The sequence below is a fragment of the Pimephales promelas genome, chromosome 9 (assembly GCF_988280905.1).
Source record: "Pimephales promelas chromosome 9, fPimPro1.hap1.1, whole genome shotgun sequence".
Taxonomy (NCBI): Eukaryota; Metazoa; Chordata; class Actinopteri; order Cypriniformes; family Leuciscidae; genus Pimephales; species Pimephales promelas.
In genome coordinates this window covers 34,238,038-34,256,996 of record NC_142777.1, presented here as the reverse complement: position 1 = coordinate 34,256,996, position 18,959 = coordinate 34,238,038, and the positions used below count along the sequence as shown (strand labels likewise).

At 40.1% G+C, this 18,959-nt stretch overlaps 3 protein-coding genes across 6 annotated transcripts in view; 1 reads left to right on the top strand and 2 right to left on the bottom strand.

The window, feature by feature from the left end:
* Positions 1-5,778, bottom strand: part of nrg2b (neuregulin 2b) — a 77,065-nt gene extending 71,287 nt beyond the window's left edge. For 2 of the 3 annotated variants that reach the window (XM_039649025.2, XM_039649026.2), the window contains exon 1: positions 1,319-2,913. In XM_039649025.2, coding sequence (XP_039504959.2) covers positions 1,319-1,730 — 412 coding nt within the window. In that variant the 5' untranslated portion in view covers positions 1,731-2,913. Of the gene's footprint in view, positions 1-1,318; positions 2,914-5,638 lie in introns of those variants that run through there. The other variant, XM_039649028.2, reaches the window with a different exon arrangement.
* A 41-nt stretch (positions 5,779-5,819) lies between these two features.
* Positions 5,820-11,612, top strand: purab (purine-rich element binding protein Ab). Its single transcript, XM_039649031.2, has one exon. The coding sequence runs from the start codon at positions 5,820-5,822 to the stop codon at positions 6,657-6,659; it is 840 nt and encodes a 279-aa protein (XP_039504965.2). The 3' UTR covers positions 6,660-11,612.
* Positions 11,613-14,882: 3,270 nt separating this feature from the next.
* The window catches only part of psd2 (pleckstrin and Sec7 domain containing 2), a 45,235-nt gene continuing 41,158 nt past the window's right edge, over positions 14,883-18,959 (bottom strand). For both annotated transcript variants that reach the window (XM_039649024.2, XM_039649023.2), the window contains exon 15: positions 14,883-17,511. In XM_039649024.2, coding sequence (XP_039504958.1) covers positions 17,305-17,511 — 207 coding nt within the window. In that variant the 3' untranslated portion in view covers positions 14,883-17,304. The remainder of the gene's footprint in view (positions 17,512-18,959) is intronic.

The window sequence follows — 18,959 nt, the reverse complement described above, 5'->3', positions numbered from 1 at the left end:
GACTCTTAGCCTGAAGATTCATGTACATTGCTTCACATTGATTGAACTTCGTAGCCTGAGAGTACAGAATAATTGGTAATTTAATGCATGTCAATCTGATGCTTGTGGCAAACCGCTTTAACATGTATTCCTTTAAACTAATATGATGGATTTCTATTATTTCCAAAAGTGACTCGATATATCACAAGTAAAACATGCAATTGCAACTAACAAGACAATAAACTAGAAAAAAAATATTTCTAAAAGTTTTTACATGCAGATTTTTTACGCAAATTTTCACATTTAATTAAGAAAACTCCACTTAACTAAATTAAGCAAAATTAACAAAAGAAATAAGTAACTTTAACTTGGCCAGTAAAAGGTCAGGTAGTCATTTTAACTATAGTTAAAGATTCCTTCACAATTTTTACTCTACCAATAAAGAGTATGCTTTAGGTAACATTTAAGTAAATAATAGAATTGATATTGTATAGATACCAACAAATTAAAAATAACAGTTTCTATAGCCATCTGAACGCCGAGACCTCGAAACACAATGACGGTAAAATTCGATGGATCGTTTTTGAGAATGAATTTTGAGTAAAATGAACTCCAGATGTCATAAAATGGCAAGTTACTAAACCTAACAACAAAAGCAATAATTAAACAGAGTAAATACAGCTGGAAAAAATACAGCTGAATTAATTATTCAAGCCCTAGTGCATGATGGGAACACCCATCATGAAAAGTTGAGTAGGTTTTACTTCATTTTATTTACACTTTAATTTCTACAAGCATGAATTGAGTACTAATACAGAATTGACTCTTTTTAAAAACTTTTTCACGTAGAAATCGCTTTTCTTCACTATTTACTTCACCACATAATCATTTTTATCAATATACAACTAGGTATAGCGAAAATTGGAATACATAATTAGAAAATGGGTTACCAGTAACAATGCAATTTACTTGTATGAAGATAAAGCAAACCTCTAATTGAATAGACACTGGTCAAAATCCCTTCTGTTTAGCATCTAAAGAACGAGTGAAACTGAAAAAAAGGTATTGGTCACTAATTAGTTCTCAGTGGTTTAAAGGAATAAGCGGCTTGCCACAGATGTGGTCAACGCTCCCCTCTTTCTCTCTCTCGTGTGCTTGAGTTACTGGTGGTGTACACCTAAATGTTTTTAACGGTGATTAGAACAATACTGCAGAGACGCCCAAACACAAGCGTTCTCCTCTCCTCTAGAGCAAAACGCATCATTGTGAATGTGCTGCTCTATCTGTTAACAATGAAGAGCCTCGTGCATCTGTCACCAGTCACAGTGAATAAACTTACCGCAGTCTTCACACAATATGCTCTCCACATCTTTCTTGAGGGTCTTCTCGGTGCTGTCCAGAGGAGCAAATGACGCTTTGAATACTAAAGGCTCCTCTGTGGGGTCCATGAAAAAGATATATCTGTGGTGCTTCTCCACCGCCACGCAAGGAGCCTCGGAGCCGAATTCCCCGACGGTGACCAGCTGCTCGCGCTCCAACCCGCCGCCGTTCACCGGCCACACGTCCAGCACCTTGACATTCACACTGTAGGGCTCCACGGAGACGTTCTCGGGCAGCGAGCTCACCTCGCCTTCGATCACCACGGCCGATCGGTAAGCCTGGTCCTGCAGCGAATCCAAACTCGGGGCGTAGCAGGCGAAGGAGACCCCGATGACGAGCATGGAGAAATGCACCGGATCAAGCCTCCTCATGCCGTCTGCTGTGGCTCAGGGGCGGCCGGCGGCGCTGCTGCAGTGCTCTCGGGGCAGAAGGTGCTGGGGGACTGAGTGCGAATGGGCTTGCGCAAGTGTCCATGCCATCTGCGTGTGCTGCTTTCCCCATGCACTTGGTGACGGGGAAACACCAGCCGCTGAGGAACCGTGATCAGCCCCGGTCACTGCTGGGCTGCTGCATTCTCCTTCAACGCACAATCCCCAAACTCAATAAGCATGCATGCATAAATGACGCTCCTTTGCAGCAAGACGCTCCTCTCGCACACACTCCCTCTTTCTTTCTCTCTTTCTTTCTTTCTTTCGCTCGCTCTCTCTCAATCTATGTATCTATCCAGCCAATGTCATCTTCGAGACGCCTCGCTCGTGCACACAAAAAGCGAGGAGGATGCGAGCGAAAAGGGTCCAGAAATGCGCTCCGCCGTGCGAAACGACGCGCAGCACGCGCTGCTGTACGGCTGGGCGATGCAACAAGCGCGCGCCCTCCGCTTTTACGTGAGCAGATCTCAGCCGAAAGTTCTGGCGCAAATGCACTAAATGGCACGGGAGCGAGCCGGCCAGCCGTGGAAAGAAATCCCTCGAAAGCGGCCTGCCGGCGTCGCGTCGTTGCGCGGAGTAAAATGGCAGAGAAAGATTTGTGTTTATACGCCGCGCGACATCAACTAATGGAGAAACGGCTGACGGGCCACCGCGGCAGACCGCTGACGCGATGACTAACCCTGCGAAAAGCAGCTGAATCGATGCCTGGTGAAAAGTGCGTTTGCCGTGATTTTCTACTCAAGAACAATCCGCATTCAGGTCACATTCACCATTTTGCCCCAAAAAGCGATCCGCCACGCGCCAAGAAGACAGATATACAGCAAACCACCGAGCATCCTATCAGCCATATTTACCCCGGCAACAGGTCCTGCGGGTATTTGCCATGTACCGAGGGCTCTAGAATAATGAGAGGAGATGACCGGTCATTGCGCCGTCGTGACGAGTCAGACTAGATCAACGGAATGATTCGCAACAGTCTAGAGGATTGTTTTGTGCACGGTTTTGGACTGGGTTTTAACTTCAACATTAGGGTTACATCATGCGTAAATGCGTCGCGAGAGAACGAATGTGCCATTGCCGTCCTGTCCTGAGGCTGCTGTAGGGCGACATCTGCAGTCACAGCGCGAGTGTGTAATGCAATAGAGAAACGAGCTGCGAACACCTGCCTCGCTTAAACGTCAATGTTCTTTTAACATTTGCTTTACAGGAGCAATGACAAACAAGAATGTTCGAGATGATAAAAATGTACTTTAAAACATGCACGTGTAATATTTGTGTTCATTTTGGATTAAAAAAACGTGACTTTTTTTCATGACTCGGAAAATTAAATAAAAATACATTTATTAAAATTAAATTAAGACGTGTGCCTATATCAATCAATTAAAAGGTATATTTATTATTAATATTTTTCAATATTTATTTGTAATATTTGTGAGCCATTAAAGGGTTTGATCATCCAAAAATGAAAATTATCCCATATTTCACTCACCCTCAATCCATTCCAGGTGTATGACTTTCTTCTTTCAGCCGAACACAGAGTTATATTAAATAATATCCTGACTTTTCCAAGATTTATAATAGGAGTGAATGGTACCTAGCTTTTGAAGCCCCAAAAAAGGTCATTATTCTTCATAAAAGTAATCCATAAGACTCCAGTGGGTTAATAAAGGCCTTCTGAAGTTAAGCGATGCATTTTTGCAAGAAAAAAATCAAAAAATATTTATAATTGGCAAAAAATAAACTATAATCACTGGCTTCTGATAACAGCTGTACGCAAGTCTAGTTCCGCTGGAAGAGTGACCTCTGACCCGACACATGACTAAGCGCGGAAGCACAGAGGACAGAGAAAAATGAAACAAAGGTCACAAATTAGAAGTTTGTTTTTAGAAGAAATAAATAAAAAAAGACTCGTTTTACTCTCTCCTGAGCTTACGCTACTCCTATCCAACGTCATGTGTCGTGTCCGGTCAGAGGTCACTCTTCTGCCCGAACTAGACTCGCTTATGGTCGTTGTCGTAAGCCATCATAGTTTATAAAGTTATAAATATGGATATTTTTCTTAGAAAAATGCGCTTCGCTTCAGAACAAATTTGAGCAATATGGATTACATTTATGATGGATACATGACCTTTTTTGGGCTTTAAAATCTCAGACTCTATTCACTCCCATTATAAAGCTGGACAGAGCCAGGACATTTTTGAATATAACTCTGATTATGTAAGTGTTCGTCTGAAAGAAGAAAGTCATAAACTCCTAATGGCTTGAGGGGGAGTAAATTATGGGATCATTTTAATTTTTGGGTGAACTATTCCTTCAAAATAAATAACTAATTGAGCTGAACAAAACATGCCTTTCCACACAAAAAAAAAAGGTCGAAATAACTGTCCAGAAATTGTAATATATGGACAAATAAAAATGAAGTCAATCATTTTTTTTAAAGAATATTAATAGGCTATTTGAACATTTTCGTCTGCCAAACTTGCAGAATCCATAATTTTATGGGACAAGAAAACAATAAAACATCATATAACCTTGTAAAATATGTTTGAAATCAATGCTATTTATAAAATCAAAATGGCATAAACGATTTTAAAATGTATGCCACCGACAAGAATGCAAATATTGCATTTATGAAAACTCGTCACATGTGTTTACTAGATTTTTCTGTAATTCCTTGTCTAAAGTAAATGAAAGATACATTTCTTCTCATGTTCTACACTTCCCATAAGACGTCCTTGCATTAATGAGAAACAACCTGAGAAGAACTAATTCACTCATTCATAGAGCCCACGGTTGCTGTCCGTGGTGCTGAATCAAAAATACTGTGCCTATGAATCCATATCATTACTATTTTTAAGTCCTGTCATTTTCCCTATGATTGTAATCTTAAAATGTATTTTTCTTTTATAATTAATGATGCATTATATGACCTACTAATAATGCAACAAGATTTACAAAAAAATGCATGATGGCTAACAGCAATAAAACACCAACATGCTGATTATTATTATGTAATAGCCTATTCTTTTGAGTCCCTCTGTCTGTATCACTCTCACACACAAAACTTATTAAACGAATGCATTCGATGAATATGATAGATGATACATCTAGTGATAAACAAACAAGTTTCTTGCTCTGTGCGCAATCTTAACGCTGTGACTTTTACTAACACATTCCTGATCTGAAGAATCTCATGGACTGCAGAAATAGAGCCCCTCTACCAGATGGAGACTTCAATGTGAGCTAAAAGATGCGAAACGTAAGAGCCTACTTCTGTTTGAATGAAAGTCAATGGAGAAGTTGATGCTTCAGTAGCCTATGCTGAACAAACTGCTTTTTTTCCGGAAGAAAACAAACTGTCTGCCTGGAGTGGACTAATCTTCGACATCAATCTCCACCATTGCAGAGACTATTACAAAAAAAGTTGTAGCCTATAAAAGAAGACCATTATATGAGAGCCAGATAACGTTAGCCTATTTATACATGAATGTATCCGCAAATGTTTACCGAATGTTTTAAAACACGTCTTCACGCCAACCAAAGACGCCAGGTCTAATAAATATGTGATTGTCTTACAAGGTTTTACAGATTTTGTTTTTGGTGAATCTTTAAAAATAGATTATTTTCCACATTCGTGAGTAATATTATTTACAAGAAAGACCGATTACAGAACGTTACAGAGGCTAAATTTGAATTACAAAACTCTAAAACTCTTCTATGGTGTAGCCTAATTTATATATAAATAACAGCCTTTAGTCCATTTTAAAATTTCCCTTATTGAAACCATATTCGAAGACTTTTTATTGTTGTTTTTTCCCCTCTTGTAGCTAAATGTTGTGTTTGTTGCTTACCTGAACCAAGTTGACCGTTACGCTTCGTCCAACGGACGCGCAGGTTGTCGTCTCCTCCTTCAGCAAGCGTCTCTGGCAGCGGATCTCGCGAGAGTTCGTCGGTCGCTCAGCAGCAGTCGGTTTGCAGCAGCAGGGCTGAGAGAACGAGAGAGAGAGAGAAGGTACGAGGGGAGGCTGCATCATGGCGGACAGAGACAGTGAAAGTGAGCACGGTGGATTCGCCACAGGCCCCGGCGCCGGGCCGTTGCAACCGGGCGCCGCATCGCGACTCCAGCACGACACGGAGGAGCTCGCCTCGAAGCGGGTGGACATCCAGAACAAACGCTTCTATCTGGACGTGAAGCAGAACGCCAAAGGCCGCTTTCTGAAGATTGCGGAGGTCGGGGCCGGAGGAAACAAGAGCCGCCTGACTCTTTCCATGTCCGTCGCCGTGGAGTTCCGCGACTACCTGGGAGACTTCATCGAGCACTACGCCCAGCTGGGCCCCAGCAACCCCGAGATTGTGCAGGACGAGCCCAGGAGGGCGCTTAAGAGCGAGTTCCTGGTGCGGGAGAACAGAAAGTACTACATGGATCTGAAGGAGAACCAGAGGGGGCGGTTTCTCCGGATCCGGCAGACCGTCAATCGCGGGCCTGGCCTGGGAACCTCGCAAGGCCAGACTATCGCTCTTCCGGCCCAGGGACTCATCGAGTTCCGCGACGCGCTGGCCAAACTCATCGATGACTTCGGCGTGGACGAGGACCCGGCGGAACTGCCCGAAGGCACGTCGTTGACAGTCGACAACAAGCGCTTCTTCTTCGACGTAGGCTCCAACAAGTACGGCGTCTTTATGCGGGTAAGCGAGGTGAAGCCCACCTACCGCAACTCCATCACCGTACCCTGCAAAGTGTGGTCCAAATTCGGCACGACCTTCTGCAAGTACGCGGACGAGATGAAGAAGATCCAGGAGCGGAGCCGGGAGCGGAGGGCGCGCGAGATGCTACCGGAGGGCCTGCAAGAGGACGAGGGGGACGAGGACTAATATATGGGCTCAGAACGAATGACATGATAATCAGACGTTACTGTAATATGGGATCGCTCGACACACACGCACACACACACACACACACACAGACACACAACAACCCTCAGACTCGAACAGTTGCATCTCTTCACTCATCGCCGGAAGTTACCCACTTACCCACCATTTAACAGTAAGACGCTGCTATCGACAACATGTGTGTGAACCGTGTCCAGGATGGTGCTGGAGTGTGTGTATATCCCGCTTTACCCACGTGTGTGACACATCCAAGCTCTAATGCACTGCGAAATCCTCTTGTTTTCCAGTACTAGCCTATATATATATATATGTTTTAAGTAAAACCCAGCCAGCAGTGTGCACAATTTTATTCAAACCACTCATAACACACAGCAAAGAATGTCAATACTGGAAAGTAAAGAACATACATAGTCAATGGTAAAATTACCCTTTCAAAAAAAAAAAAAATTGTCCTGTGTGATAGTTGACACATGAGTGGGGGCAGTTGCTTTCTAAGTTGAGAACTGACACCTGTCATTTGTGTTGTCAATTTGATAGATGCGTCTCTTTCATGTGTAAAACCTGATGACATGACGTGGAAAATGCTGCTGATATTCAGCATGCACGCTGGGGGTTTTAAGGAGAGCTGCAAAGCAAGAGCTGCTTATTAGAGCAACTGACCCCTCTCTAACTTGACTTGTACATTTCTGCTTGTCAAGTAAATTTGTTTTAAGGCTGATTTTACTGGAAAACAAGATGGATTTTTATTTTATTTTTTCTGCAGTGTAACTATTTCCAATGGTGCAAATTGACAAAGAGGAAGAAATATATGAATTATTAGTGCTTACTTTTTGACTTCCAGCACAAAAGCTATTCTTTAGGAACCATTTTGAACCAAAAGTTCAACATGCAAACGAACATCAGAAGTGAAGGTGCAAAGATTAGGGAGTGCTGTGTGTATTTCTACACGCGCTCTGTTTGGAATATTCAAAATACGTAATGGACGTCACACCTTCTGGTTCGACTTAAAAGGTGCACTCCATCATGATTGCATCATGGGTACCACCATGATGAGATCACATGACCAACCAAATTATCTACAGAAACTCAACTTTCATTTGCAGAATAATATAAAACAAAATATGAATGAGTGCACCTTCAAACGCATATGAGAAAATCTAGTCGTTGTTTACTCATTTGCCTTTTAACTCTATACACGAAGCAAATGAGATTGTTTGTTTGCATGCGTCATGCAATGTGTTCTTCGGTAGCCGCACAGCGAAGGCATTGCTAAAACGACCGGTTGGCGTTTGTTCCTGTTAAAAACGAACCCTGTTGCACCATGCCCACTGATATTTGGGCAGACGGTTTCATTGAAGTGCTAACTTAGATATACAAACTATGATTTTGTGAATCAGATGTACTTAGATCCTTATGAAATTGCCCACGTTTTCTGTGGGAATTTTTCTTTGTTTTGTTTTGTGGGATGGGGGTGGGGTGGGATGGGTACTCAAACAGAAGTTGTCCACTAGTGTGACTTGCGATAATACCTGCGCGGAGCATCCTCTACAACGTCAAAAAAACAACTCTGGTGCCTTATATTCTCCACACGTTTACATGCTTTACGTGTCTGATTTTCTTTCTGATCGCTGTTTGTCTTTCTTTGTCGTTCGGGGTCACAACAGCATTGTTGCTGTACCACTCGTGGTGCTTCTTCGATGACTTCTTCGACAAGCCAATCAAAGAAAGAGGCTCACGGGGCTCTCGGCCCTCCACGTCGCCGGGAAAAGAACGATGATGTCATAATCAAACAGCGCCGACGTAAACATGGACGTGCTACGTTCACGTCGTCTCGTAGTTACTTCAATTCTGCGAGTCGTTTTCAGCGGCAGCAGCACTCGATGCCAAAATTGATCCATGAGCGGTTTTGTCGTTGATGGTCAAATGTCCAAATTACGACAAAGACGCGAACTGGATTTGTCAGAATGCGTCGTAATTCCGACACGATGTGAATATAGCAGTAGTCACCTAAAGGCGGTGGGGGTCTGCTCCTTGTAAAAGAAAAAAAAAAGCGTACTAAGGTGGTAAAAATGTTTCTTGCTACAGCCCAGCGTTATGCTAATGTAGGCCTATATTAGTAGACTTACGGCCGAGGCAGTAGCCTGTATGATTTTTTTGTATGGTGCTAATATCCCCGTTCGTGGGATTTTCTTCTGCCGGTCTAACTTATCAGTTACTGAATTCGTTTGTTGTCAACATCGTCACATCGCACCTTGAGATTTTACTTACAGTGCTAACACTTCAGTATCGTGTGCAATATATTGTAGGCTGCGTGCCAATGGCGGTGTTGCGCAAACTTCAGTCCCCCCAGTAGGTGTAGGTCCCCCTTTGGACCCCCGAAGCAAAACTATTGACTTAAAGACATTATAAATGGGTACTCTATTCAATGCCTGATTAAAAATCACTTTATGATGTTGAGCTAGCTATTTATATATAACAATTAACGTCTTTTCAAAATTTCACACACACATATTATGAAACCGAAGCTATAAATAGTCATGTATTGTACAATAATCTTCTAATCCAATTGATTAGAATGGTAACATAACCTCCGGAAATACTATTTTATGTGATGTTTTTGGGGTCCGAGGGGGGTGGGAGTTTGCGAGGGGATTGAATCTTGCGTGACTTCGTCATTTTGTGTGTGTGGATACTCGTCCCCTGCAATGGCAAAAAAAAAAAGGCTTGCGAAACATCTCGGCGTATTAAACTAAAATATCGATGTAGTCGTTTAAGCTTCTCGGTGGTTGGAGTAGTTTAATAATCGGTTTCTAGTATTTTTTATGTTAAATGCACAATGCTTCATTCAGAGATATTCATAACTATTTATTTGATCAAATATCTGAAGAAAGTTTAAGATAAAGACCTTTTTTTCCCTCTTGACGTAAGCCAACTCGCTACTATTGCTGAGACGTGTGGTGAAAGACCTGTTGCTGTCAAACCCATACATCACAGCTACTGGGATATGTGGGGTTTTGTAAAAACTAGATTCTTGTATCTAGTAAAGCCACCAGCCTACAGACAGTTGAGGGGTTTCTAGCCACAGACCCCCGTGCTAAAGGCCCGTTTTGTGCTAAGCACATGAGGAAGTCTACTGGGGACGTGGTGCGTTTGGTCTCTTGTTTACCACTGCACAATATTAAAGCGTACATTGGCACTTTGTCTTGCTCGATACGCATCTCTTTAAGACGGCATGCTGCTTTTGTCCTGGCTATTTTAAGTCTATTTGTACACTGTTATACTTCTTTTCCTCTGATGCCGGTAAGCAAATGTTTTTTCCTATCACTGCCCGGAACCGATTACGAAAACTGTTCGACGTGTGCCACAGTGCGAAATCGAAACTGGAAGTTCACATTGAAGGGTGTTTTCTAGAGCAAAACAATGTAAACCTGCAAAAAAAAAGTGCCCTCGGAAAGAAGCTTTTGCTCTCAGACGATGCCCTCGATGGAATGAGCACATGTGTAAAGTCAAACGTGAAGGTGCTATCGGGTACTAAATGGCTCAATCCTGTCCGGGTGGCAGCGTTCAGCCAAGAATTTCTCGTAACGTTCGTCTGATAGTGTTCGATCTCTCCACCAGCAAAGACCAGTATTGGTTTGATGCACAACAGGCTGTGGGGACATTAAAAAACAAGATAGGTACTCCAACTCTAGTCTATTCTCCAATTAGCGGTGCCGATTCCAACGTCACCTGACCTTAATGAGTGGAACGTGGATTTGTGAACTGAAAGCCCTCGTGTATCCGCAGTTTCCAATATGCGAAGACCTTTTAACTTGATCTACGTGTTAATCTTACGAAAGTGTATGTGTGTGCGTGTGCGATTATACGGTTCCCCCTTCCATCTTAAACCACGGCCAGTCACGAACTTGGGTTAGTTCTCATACTTGTCTCACAAGGTCAAGGCTTCGACCTGCTTAGCATGTAACTGTGAGCGTTTGGCGTATTAAGCGGACTGTCTGGGATGGGTCCTGCATCGAGGGTCAATGCACAAGGAGGGTATTCACATATCCCACCAACCATTTCCTTTTTATTCCCTATCAAATGTGTTGTACTTAAATATATATATGACCTGTGATGTGTGTGTATATATGGTTTGTTACATATGATGCGCCTCTTTATTAAAAAAAGATAGCATATATATATATATATATATAAATATATAGAATTAAATATATAAATATGCATATGGTTCCTATATATGTATTCCTATATGCACAGGAAATATATATAGGAGAAAGCATATTGCTGTTTGTTTTTTTTTTCCTTTGTATTTTATACTTACAGAAAGCATTGAATCAAATGGATAAAATACTTGCACTTTAAATATATAAAGAAAATGAAAAGAAAAAAAATCAGCATATTATTTTTGATAGGTGACCTCACATTCAAAGATTCTATAATTACTTTCCAGGCTTTGTGACAATTGCTGTTTGGCAGTAATCTATGAAGTTCTTCTACATATTGAAGTCTATTTTGTCTGTGTTACAGAAGGTTTACTAAAGTAAATTGCATGATGACTAAGTAGTGCACCAACTGTTATTTTCTTTAGTTGGTTAAAATGTCTAATGAAAAAATACTGTGATGATTATTCTCATGTGTGTGTACCCATTCTAAGGTATTCTGTTCTGCCTTTCCTATAACATGAATATGGTGCTTAAATTGGCTTAGAGATCCACCGTGTTCTACTCTTCATCATTGCCACAACCACCATCCTCCTCCTCTTCTGCATCCTCCGTTTGTTCCCTTTGCTGTTTGCGTGTTCTCACGATTTTATTCCGATTTATGTTTCTTGGTAACAAGTGTGTTTTTGTATAGGTACGTATGTTGTTCTTGAGTTGGAAAGCGTTTGTGTCTGAAAATGACTAATTGCAATAAATCATCCATTCCTCCCTGGCAGTGATTGGTGTTTTCATGTCTTTGAATTCTAATATCCAGATCAGCTCAGTTCCAGTGGCTTTTTTAAAGGAGTGCTTCACTTTTCAAAAAACTTTTGCTGATAATTTACTCACCCCCATGTCATCCAAGATGTCCATGTCTTTCTTTCTTCAGTCGAAAAAAATTAAGGTTTTTGATGAAAACATTCCAGCATTTTTCTCCATATAATGGACTTTACTGGTAACCAAACGGTTCAAGGTCCAAAAGACAGTTTCAGTGCAAACTGTTCAAAGGGCTTTAAGCGATTCCAGATGATGAATAAAGGTCTTAAGGCTCTCCTGTTCGAACTCATTCATCAAAATGAACGCATCTATTTCCGAGTCAATTCATTCGTTGAATGAACCAAATGACTCGGAAAAAGATGCGTTCATTTTGATGAACGAGTTCGAACAAGAGAGTCACAAGTGCGTCACAGAACAGAGCATGGTGACCATTTGAGCTTATAAAACTTGAACTTTGTTATTTTGTTTTTTAAATGAGCGATCGTTTCACTTGATAAGACCCTTATTCATCATCTGGAATCGATTAAAGCCCTTTGAACAGTTTGCAGTTTGCACTGAAACTGTCTTTTGGACCTTGAACCGTTTGGTTCCCACTGAAGTCCATTATATGGAGAAAAATGCTGGAATGTTTTCATCAAAAACCTTAATTTCTTTTCGACTGAAGAAAGAAAGACGAGGACATCTTGGATGACATGGGGGTGAGTAAATCAGCAAAAGTGTTTTCAAAAGTGAACTACTCCTTTAAGAAATAAATTACCTAACATTGATTGCAACTCTGCCATCATACATTGTTATGTTTGGACCCCACTGACTTAACATATCTTTAATTGCAATCCACAGAAAGAAAGAAAAAAGTCATACAGGTTGAGTAAATGATGAAAGAACATTTGGGTGGACTACTGTATCTCTTCAATTGGTTAAAGCGAATAAGGAACACAGAAAATGTGTTATTTTAAAAACTTCAGTTGCTTTAATTTAACCTACTTTACTTTGTACACCTCTAAATTAAACAGGAACTTCAGACGGGAAGAACAATCTTTCTATTTTTTTTTTATTTGCGTCACAACAGAGAACTATGATAAGATATTGCTAGTCAGGTGGGGTCAAATTAGCTTTAGATCCAGTTTAGCATTTAGCTTCCAGGGGATCCCAAAGCTAATAGGCATGCACTGAAGGCCACATAACTTCAACTTACTTCGTAGGATTTTTATGAACTCTCCAACAAACATTAAACCAGGGTTTAGCTTCAACCCTAAACAAAAACACTTACCTGTGACTTTCTAGTGATCCTGAAGACCTTGATTAGCTTGCTCAGGTGTGTTTAATCAGGGTTGGAGTTAAACTCTCCAGGACCGAGTTTGAGAAACCCTGCATTAAACACAGCAAAACTATTGAAATTGACAGCTACATAACTGACACTTAAATGGTTCAAAAAGTTCATAAAGAGATTGTAAAACTAATCCATTTGAATTGGCTTTATGCACAGCTGCACTACTTCCTGAACTGCAGCCACCTCCTTGTATCCTGTCGGTCATTATTGGACAAACTGATTAATCCAGGTGTGTCTGACCTGAGTAGTCACAACAAAAATAATCAGGCACACCTGAATTAATCAAGTTTGTCCAATAATGGCAGACAGGAAACAAGGAGCTGGCTGCAATTCAAAAAGTAGTGCAGCTGTGCATAAAGCCAATTGAGTGCTTTAGTCCAAATTTTGCATAATAATAATTGATGAACTGAAAATGCAAGATCGTTTAAGGGTATAATAATTACACAAATAATTTCTAAATCATGCAAATTTATTATTCTAAATGAGCATTACTAAATGTGCTATGTGACCTTTAATTTGGAGTAGAAACAGACATCGCGTCAGACATGTGTCACTTTGCTCACAGCTGATTGGTCCAAGATCGGTTTGCAACCACTTACCTGGAACATATCCTGCCCCGGACCAGGTTAGCTGTGGAGCGCAAGTTACTATGGCGATGAACACTGCTAAAAGCCAAACCACTTTAATGGTGTCTAAACCCAGGGTTGGCGCAAACTAAACTGGAATATACCGTACCTGGCTAGCCACCTAAACCGGCTTCATGGTATAGGCCCCTGTTGTGTGTTGATCAATATATGATTAAAAGCCTAAATTCAAACTGTTCATCATATAAAGCGATCGTGTCTTTTCCGAAAATTCTGACTAAACCGCTCAATTCACATGGATTAGTTTTACGATCTCTTTATGAACTTGAAGCGTCAAAGTAGTAGTTGCTTACACTCTCAGAAAAAAAGGTACAAAAGCTGACACTGGGGCTGTACCTTTTCGAAAGGTACACTTTTGTACCCAAAGGCTGCATATTGGTACCTTAGTGGTACATATTAGCACCTAAAATGTACATATTAACACCTAAAATGTACATATTAGGACCTAAAATGTACATATTAGCTCCTGAAATGTATTTATTAGAACATAAAATGTACATATTAACACTTAAAATGTACATATTAGCACCTAAAATGTAAATATTAACACCTAAAATGTACTTATTAGCACCTAAAATGTACATATCAACACTTAAAATGTAATATTAGCACCTAACATGGACAAAAGTTTACCTTTTGAAAAGGTACAGCCCCAGTGACAGCTTTTGTACCTTTTTTTCTGAGAGTGTACCTGTCAATGGAGGGACGGAAAGCTCTCAGATTTCATTTAAAATATCTTCATTTGTGTTCTGAAGATGAACGAGAAAACCGGAGGTGCAAACATGTTAACTTCGTGAACTTGTTTCTAAGTTTTAGGACCTATTCCTTCAGTACTCTAGTTTCACTGGCATTTTAACCTGAAAAAGTCAACATGAAATCAAAATGAACCCTACTTACTTTCATAACACATACTCCGTGTCTTATTTTTGGATGTTCTTTAGTGCAGTAGTTCCTCTAAAACTGTTTTCCTTCTCAACCAACATCAAGTGGAAATAAAATGGGTTAACTTTTCATGTTGACTTAAAGAGTTTTTTTGCCGTAGACTTGATTGATAGTAATGTGTAATAGAATTTACCAAGAAAATGACGACTTTGGATTAGAATAAAGACATTAGATATGAGATGAAATATATACCAGTGCTGTTTTATAAGAAATGATTAATGAAACACTTAGCAAAAGAGCTCCTACTAAGCTGTGTGGCAGAAATAAGTCTTTAAATGGCACGAAACACACAGATTCCTTCCACGCAGGCGGAGATGGTGAAATAATCATCACAATCTTTTATTACAACAGCGTCGAGTCCTACCCTAAACGGGAAAATCATGTTAGCACAACAGCCAAAGCGAAAAGTAGGCTATAGAGGTCCTTTTACGAAAGCCATTACTAAGAATGTATAAAACCGCAGCTCTTACGTCATTCCAACATCCATAAAGCATAAAAGAGCCAAAAGCTCATTCTCTCACTTTCAATGTCCTCATGCTTTAAACAGGACTATAAAAATCTACTTGCACTTGATCAAAGTTTGTACCGTTGAGTTTCAGAGGCCGATTTGATGGCTCATCTTCTTCAAAAGTGACACTTTTCCAGGGTTGAGACGTTTGGGTTGACTACAGTGATTCAGAGGAAGAGGCCGGGAGGTTCATGGTGTGTTGTTTGCAGTCCTGCTGCTCAATGATCAGTCCAGGTTGAATCTTCTGCAGGCACATAGAGACACATAGAGGCTTTGTGGTCCATTGAATAAAGAAAATGAGGGTGTCGCTTTCAGCCCCAAAAGTTTTTCCTCTTCTTCACGGTTTTGCATACTCCGACTCGACTTTCCTCGCTTGTGCGCATACGATTACAATGTCCCATACCCTGTTCCGTGTTAAGACACTGCATTTTTCAACATCCATTATATCCATGGGTCCATTATCAACCATCAGCTCCTCGGTTTAAAGAGAGTTTGAACAAAAACAATGGTGTGGGTTAAACCAAACAAGGGTCAAATGTATTCGTCTTTACACGCGCTTTCCCGTAGTCCGCTATATAGGCTCCGAAAGGAGAAAATAAATGTACAATTCATAAATATGACATAATAAATAATTACAATGTGGTAGTTGTATAACACTACAGACAGCCCACTTGAATCTTTACATGCACCTCCGCGTGCGGCAAAGCCCTTAAACTGGCTACTTCATGAGGCCGATACTGTGTACGTCTCACAAGTACATCAAATGCTACATCTAAACCAGACCATTATCGCACACAGCCTTGGGATATACACATTGTGATGTCATAAAGAATGTCAAAGACTGCTAAGTGATGTCATGGGATTATTTAAAGGTGAAGCGTGTCATTTCTGCGCCACTTTTCAAAATCACAGATGATCCCTGTCTGCCGTTGGTCAGTCAAACTGACAGTCCCGCCCCCAAACCGATGCTATTGGTTGAACTATTTTCAGGCTTGTCAAACTCATTTTGGGGAAATATTTACTTCACTCATTTTTGTCTCTGCATATTAAACTAAAACTTTAACATTGGAAAAAAAAATGACAGACTTAACATTTAAATTCTCAAACCATCACATTGCTCCTTTGTGATGTCATAGGTCTTATAAAATGGTTCTTAAAAGGACAGTTCACCAAAAAATGAAACTGTCTCACCTCATGTCATTCTTTCTTCTGCGTAACACAAAAGACGATATTTTGGAAAATGTCTCAGACATTGTTGAAAATAAATGGGGTCTGATGTTGCTTCTTGGACCCCAACATTCTTCAAAACATCTTATCACAAAAGAAAGAAAATCATACAGGTTTGGAACAATGAGGGTGAGTGAACTGTCCCTTTAATCTAAAGGAAATCTAAATGAATCTCTTTGCGTGATAATAGAGTGCCGAAGTTACGACGTCACTCTGTAGGCCAAAACGCGGAAGTGAGTTAGCATTTTAGCACTCCCGGTTCCCTCGCTCTAAAGTCTATGGGATTTTTGAATGGGTTTTTGCTAAATCGCCTGAAATAAGGTCTGTGGTGAACAAAGCCTCAAAATATTTTCACGTTTTGATCTATGACATGGAACACACAGTTCATTGTGTCTGCTTGTGTTGTTTAAAAACTTTATATAGGCTTCAAAATGTATACATTTTGGATTAACTTGTAAAGATTATCTTGATAGACAAAACGTGTAAGGGTCACAACTCTTTGTTAAACACAGATCTTATTTTTTGCGATTTTCCAAAAGTCTATGGGGAAAATGCATTGCTTTTCGATCGAGGGAACCCATGCGCCGCTAGCTTCCGAGTTGTCCTACAAAGTGACGTCATCACTTCGGCACTCTATAAAGTTCTAAATGACATCACAACATGGCTGCATCTCCCAAAGCGCGTTTGTGATGCCGTAGTTCACTTTCTCTTGACATTATATGCAGTGTTGTCATTTCTTCTCACTTATACAGTCTTGGTCTCCTCATTTTTTGTATTTGGCAAATAATAATGTTCATAGCATTATTAACTATGTTTATTGTATTAATAATACTAATAATACATAATAAATTTACTGTACATTGAAATAATAAGGATATTATAATGCTACGTTTGTATTTCTCTCCGTTCACGAAACGAGTCCGTCTCGGGTTTCTGAACCCACCGCAGTCGGGGTCAGACGTGAGTCTGTCGCATGAGTTCAGGGGTCAGAAAAGGCTCTTCAGCTATTAAGCTCGGGGGCGTGTTTATGAGCGGCCCGTCCGTTGACCCCCTGACCTTGGCTGATTGACGGGCTGGACTGAGTTTTGCGCAGGTAACCTTCTTTCCCCTCCCCGCTGAACAGACTGGCTTCAATCTTATCCAAGTCGTCACTTCCCACGCGGAACTTGGCCTGCAGGAGGCTGACGTACGTCTCATAGCGACATTTCTGCAGGCACAGAAAAAAATGAAGGTTAAATTAGCTTTCAATTAAAATGATAGTTTTGTCTAGCTAAACAGTAGTTCCCTGGTATACACAAAAATGTTACATATATATATATATATATATATAACCGCCAAATGCGGCTAAAAATCAAATGTGTCGGGTAACGCTGTCAAATCACTAGTCAATTTGGCATGTTATTATGTTTAGTTCGTTTTGCTGGGAAGTTTGTGTGAGCCAAATCATGGCCAAATCTGATTCTGTGCAGATTTAGAGTTTAATACTGAACTCGTGAGTCATCATGATATATTAAATACAGTGCAATGCACAGAATCTGCTCATATCTGGCCTACTTGAACACACACGTCACTAGGCAACAAATAACAGGACGCTTGTTCACTTGCATTGAATCAATAGCGGAGATTAAAAACCATGTGGTTAACAGAAAAGACATAGTTATTTTCCAACATCCTACATGTTGTTGTTTGTACTGTATTGATCTGTTCACCTAAAACACATTTGATGAGGATGAAAGAGGAAGGGAGGAGATGCTGGATGACAGGATTTTTTTAAAATAAGAAATTAATGTATGAGATCCAAAACTTTATTTTTTTATTTCTTTTTCTTTCTTTCTTTTTGGCTAGTAGGAGTTCTGAATGGCTGGTGACTTCAAAAATTATTATTTATTTTTTTTAAACCACATTGGCCGGTGAGTGAAAAAGTTAATTTCAAACCCTTTATATATGTCATTTAGATCAGCAGTTCTCAACTGAATTTGCTTTATTTCCCAGATTACGAGAGCCAATATAGGTTTTTATGCACAAAGGTGACCGAAAATGTCCTTGAAATCAAACACTGTCATTTTTAATATTTGTACAGCAGTGGCCAACAGTGATGTCCGGCCTGGAAAAATTGGCATCTTCTCCCTTTATTAAAATATATTAAAGATCTTATGCCAAATTGTGCGACCAGGCTGTCATACAAAGATATTATGAACACTTAATAAAGACAGAAACAATCAAATTTTGACCTCAAAAGTGATTATGCTGTAGTCAATGTATGCTTTTGCCTGTAAGCTTTTTGTTTTTCTATATTATAATTATTTCACCATTTTTAATATATAATTGAATGTGGTCAGCATAAACCATGTTTATCCTCATTTCAACAGGCTGACAAATACACACTACAACAAATAACTTTGACAACTAAAACTAAATACACAGGTTTTCCTCCTTAACAAACAATGGTTAGAAGCACTTTATTATTTGCAATATGCATTCATTTTCCTTGGTGACTATGATCAGAACAGACCTGTGACCTAATATGTTTTACAGATGCTATTTTGTGACCTATAAACAAATTGATAACTAAAAACAAAGGTTAAAATGTGTGTATATTCTAACAAATATAACTAACTGAAATGTTCTTCTTCATTAGCCCTGTGCAATAGCAAA